This window comes from Lycium ferocissimum, chromosome 9, assembly GCF_029784015.1.
Source record: "Lycium ferocissimum isolate CSIRO_LF1 chromosome 9, AGI_CSIRO_Lferr_CH_V1, whole genome shotgun sequence".
Classification (NCBI taxonomy): domain Eukaryota; kingdom Viridiplantae; phylum Streptophyta; class Magnoliopsida; order Solanales; family Solanaceae; genus Lycium; species Lycium ferocissimum.
In genome coordinates, this window is record NC_081350.1 from 43099143 (window position 1) to 43103801 (window position 4659).

At 31.0% G+C, this 4659-nt stretch overlaps 1 protein-coding gene across 2 annotated transcripts in view; it reads left to right on the forward strand.

The window, feature by feature from the left end:
• The first annotated feature begins 259 nt into the window (after nt 1-259).
• LOC132030956 (probable pectinesterase 53) overlaps nt 260-4659 on the forward strand; it is a 9317-nt gene continuing 4917 nt past the window's right edge. Inside the window, exons 1-3 of one of the 2 annotated variants that reach the window (XR_009408140.1) lie at nt 260-844; nt 2310-2499; nt 3558-3764. Coding sequence is in view for 1 of the 2 variants with exons in the window: in XM_059420763.1 (XP_059276746.1) it covers nt 474-844; nt 2310-2499; nt 3558-3764 (768 nt within the window). In the remaining variant the exon portion in view is untranslated. The remainder of the gene's footprint in view (nt 845-2309; nt 2500-3557; nt 3765-4659) is intronic. The other variant, XM_059420763.1, reaches the window with a different exon arrangement.

Consider the following 4659-nt stretch of genomic DNA (forward strand, 5'->3'; position numbering starts at 1 on the left):
GTAAAACGAGAATTTGATGTTAAATCCGTGTTCATATTTAGAAAGAGATTATTCTTTTTGGAATAACTAAAAAGGAAATAAGATCACATAAATTAGAACGATGGAGATATGTGGTTCTTTTCATCTGCTTAAGTCTTGATGGATATAGAGTTATCCGATAACCATAGTTCAAAAGTAGAGACATAAAATGGTAGGTGGTTTCTTTTCATCTACTGAGTCCTGATGAATAGAGTTATATCAGTACATGTAATCATATATATACCAGCTGATCAGAACACCACTATTATTAAAAAGAGAGAGAGATGACTCATTACTAAAAACCGCTTGAACTCTCCAACCCACAGATACACACATCTAATTATGTATATATAGCCAACTTGCAATGCATTTCTACATCTCTCTATTAAGTTCTTGACACTTTTTGTTTTTTCTCCTTTTTATTCTCATTTTATAGCTAGTACTACCTAATAAAAATGCCAAATTTTAGACCATTTCTTCACTTCACCACTATTCTCATTCTTCTTCTCATCAACAATTGTGAGCTAATTCATTGCCACACCAAAGGGCTTAGGCCAAAGAGAAGTGCATGGAAGAAGCAATTAACAGTGAACATGACACAAGTTCAACATTCTGAACACCAATTCATGCAGTGGGTACAATTTGTTGGAAGCTTAAAGCATTCCCTCTTCAAGACAGCCAAAAATAAATTGTTCCCTTCTTACACACTCACTGTTGATAAAAATCCTGCTCATGGAGATTTTACTTCAATTCAAAAAGCCATTGATTCTCTTCCATTTGTCAATCTTATTAGAGTTGTTATCAAGGTCCATGCAGGAGTTTACACGTAAGTCGCATTTTTTTTTTAACAGTGGTGTTCATTCCAATTTGTGCTGATATACAACCGGAAAATCGTTAATTTCTGACGGAATCTGTCGGAATTTGGTTCGTCAGTAACATTTCCAATGCATTTTCTCTTGAAAGTTCCTTACCTACAAGCCATATTTCGACGGGATATTCCCCGAAAATTAGCGATTTTCTGATAGTGACATGGATTATTTCACGAGTAGTCGAAGTGCGCACGAACTTACTTATATTTTTTCCAATTCTAGGAATTGAGTATTTCTCCCCTATCTTGGATGAGTGATTGTCATTGATACATGTACATTGTGTGAATGTCATTGTACATTATGTGATTATCATTGATATATGTACGTTGTTTGAGCCATTTTACGCGCATTTCAAACTTTTCACTGAATAGTCGAGTTTGCGCATAAGCTGGCCTTTTTTCCTTTTTCAGTTCTTGAAATTGAATATGTCACTGATACATCTATAATTTGCGATTTCCAATTGAAAAAATCTAGCTCTTTGAGTAGCTCAATTGATGAAGACCTTGTACTAATGATATTTTCCCCCATTCATTTCCAAAGGGGAGATACACTCTAGAGAAAGCTTTTGATATTTTCTCCTCAAAAGTGTTTGTCTTTTGGTGTAGTATCATGTGTGTGACTCTCATTATCTCTATACTCATCTGTCTTTTCTTATTAGTTTCACATGATGTATTATAATGTTTTGGCCAGGACTCAACATATGTGGTCAATTGTCAATTCATGGAGAATCGTGTGATGAAAGGAATTTTCTTTTTGTTTCTGTCCTTTGCTTTTGTCGTTTATAGTCTTGTGATCAAATGGAAAATGTTAAAAACATATGAGTGGTTAGAGTTCTATTCTTTTCTTTGGATTAGAATCGCTATGCAAATGCCAAGTGGTTCGAGCATTGTCTCTTATTTTTTGTTCCATATATCTGTTCAAAGTAGAGGGAGCATCGGAATAACGGTAAAAATTATTGTCGTGTGATCAGAAGATTACAGGCTCAAATTGCGAAAAACAACCTTTTGCAGAGATACAAAATAAAACTGCTACATAAGACTCAACGCGATCCAATTCTTTTTTGAACCTCCCCGCATAAGGAGTGTTTAGTGCACTAAGTTGAGCTTTATATTTTGTTCAAGATAATGTCTTTCATTCCAAAGTTTAATTTTTGTTCTGTATGTTTCTTCAAAATAGTCCTTGGCGCAACAATAAAAGTTATCTTCTGTGTAATTAGAAGGTTAGGAGTTCACGCTACAAAAACAGCCACTTGCAGAATTGCAAAATAAGGCTTCGAACATAAGACTCAATGTGATCAGACCCTTCCTCGAACCCCGCACATTGCCGGAGTTTAATGCACCGGACTGCCCGTTTATATTTGTTCAACATAATGTATTTTACTCCAATTTTTTTTTTTTTTTTTTTTTTTTTTTTTTTTTGCAGGGAGAAAGTAAATATACCTCCATTCAAATCATTCATAACCATACAAGGAGCAGGAGCAGATAAAACAATAATTCAATATGGAGATACAGCACAAACTGTTGGTCCAAATGGAAAACCCCTTGGCACTTTTGGTTCAGCTACTTTTGCTGTGAATTCACCTTATTTCCAGGCCAAGAATATTACTTTCAAGGTAGAAACTTCTTTCTTTTGCATTTTCCCTTTGTTGGTGGCCTTTTAAGAAAAACAAAGCTGGAATCCAACAAAGCATTAATATATTGTCTTTTTCTCATGTGCACTCAGAATAACAAAAGTGTGCATTTATATCATTATGTGCAATTTTAATATATTTTATTGAATCAAACTTGTTACGGATTTAAGTTATATATGCGGATTTAAGTTACGGATTTAAGTTATATATTAGTGAATTTTAACTGATGAGAACAGGTCAATTATTATTTTTTATCATATTATCGATTAATGTTTATTATAGCGTTACACTTGAAATTATCTTCTAAATAATCTAATTGTGTAAATAAATTTTTAAATATATCACGTATATAGAAGTTAAACTGGTTAGTTAATCGGCTAGTGGCCTTTGCCAGATACCATATTAAAATGGGTTAATTTAAATTGTAATTTAAAAGTTTAAACTTGTGGTCCATGACATTTCTGTGGCTATAAAATGATGTAATTAAAAATAAATTGAATAAAAATTAAATGTAAATTGTTTTTAAATATAAAAATATATTATTCTCGAACAAAATAAAAAGGACAAAATGCCAGATGAATAGAGAGAGTATTTTAAATCTGCAACATTGTATTATTAGATTTTTAATTTTGTTCAATGTAATGTTTATTGGAATTGTGCAAATTCTTGGTTTTGGGTAGAATCGTGAAAGCCAAAACGAACGATGATATAATTAAGTATTTAAAATTATATACCCTGATAGTATAATGGACCTTTTTATATTCAAAGTGTAATTTAATATGTTATGACAAGTTGCTTATCAATTATTTTAGGTTATCAATTAGTACTATTAAATAAAATTATTTGCAATACATTTTAGTCGGATTTTTCAAAAATGTTGTCGGATCTTCTAGAAAAAAAAATTACTTTTAGAGGATCCAATATGCACCCATCAATATTTTAAAGTGCAAACATATAATTATCTTTTAAGTGATTTGATTATTTGAGTAGTTTTTTTACGTCGTCCATGCATAGAACTTAAATTCGTAATTAAAATGCAGAATACAACACCAGTGCCACCACCAGGAGCAGTAGGAAAACAAGCAGTAGCATTTAGAATATCAGCAGATACAGCAGCCTTTGTGGGGTGTAAATTCTTGGGGGCACAAGATACACTTTATGATCATTTGGGCAGACATTATTACAAAGATTGTTATATTGAAGGCTCTGTGGATTTCATATTTGGCAATGCCCTTTCTTTTTTTGAGGTAATTAATCACTTCCCTTTCCATACTCCCTAAAAAACATCTTTTCTTATCTAGGAAATTTGCACTTTTAGTCCCTGAAATATTTACAAATTATAATTTTGACCATTGTCGTGATATCTAATTAAGCAAATTTAACATTCAGTTAATCAAAATGTGCAATTTTGATCCTTTTGATTGCGCCTGTAAATCCTTACAAATAAAAAAATTATTAACTGTTAAATTATTTGCACTTTTAGTCCCTAAATATTGACAAATTCTGAGTTGATCCTTGTTATATCTAGTTAAGCATACTTAGCTTTCAAATTTATTAATTTGTGCACTTTTGATACTTTTGCTTGTGAGTCTTTACAAAATTAACAAATTTTTAACTCTTAACCCATTTGATTACTCGTGTGTTATTTAAATTTGAATATTTATTTAGAGGGTAAGATAATTCTGAAATAATATCTAAATGTAGCATATTTCCTATGTATAACGACTAAAACACATGATTTGATTAGTTCAAGATAAAATTTACTTATCATTTAGCCCAAGGATTAAAATCGAAATTAATCAATAACTAAGGGATCAAATTTTTGAAGTTAAATAGGAATAGATTAATCGTATATTGAATTAAGCTTGAGATATTCACAAACTGTATAAATACTATTATAAGTTGTAATTCTAAGCATATCAAAATGATAAAAAAAAAATTAAAAATTAAAAAAACTATTGTATTGGTCACGGTATTTTATTTGACTCTTTCCTATGAAACAAGAAGTTAAAACATTTTTGGACAGAATGAGTGTAGTCTTTCTTCAGTTGTTGCCAGTTAAAAAACTACCTGAGCCAGTAATAATTCTTTAGCTGATTAGAATCATTGAGTGGAAAATAATGCAAACTTTGTTGTAATTAT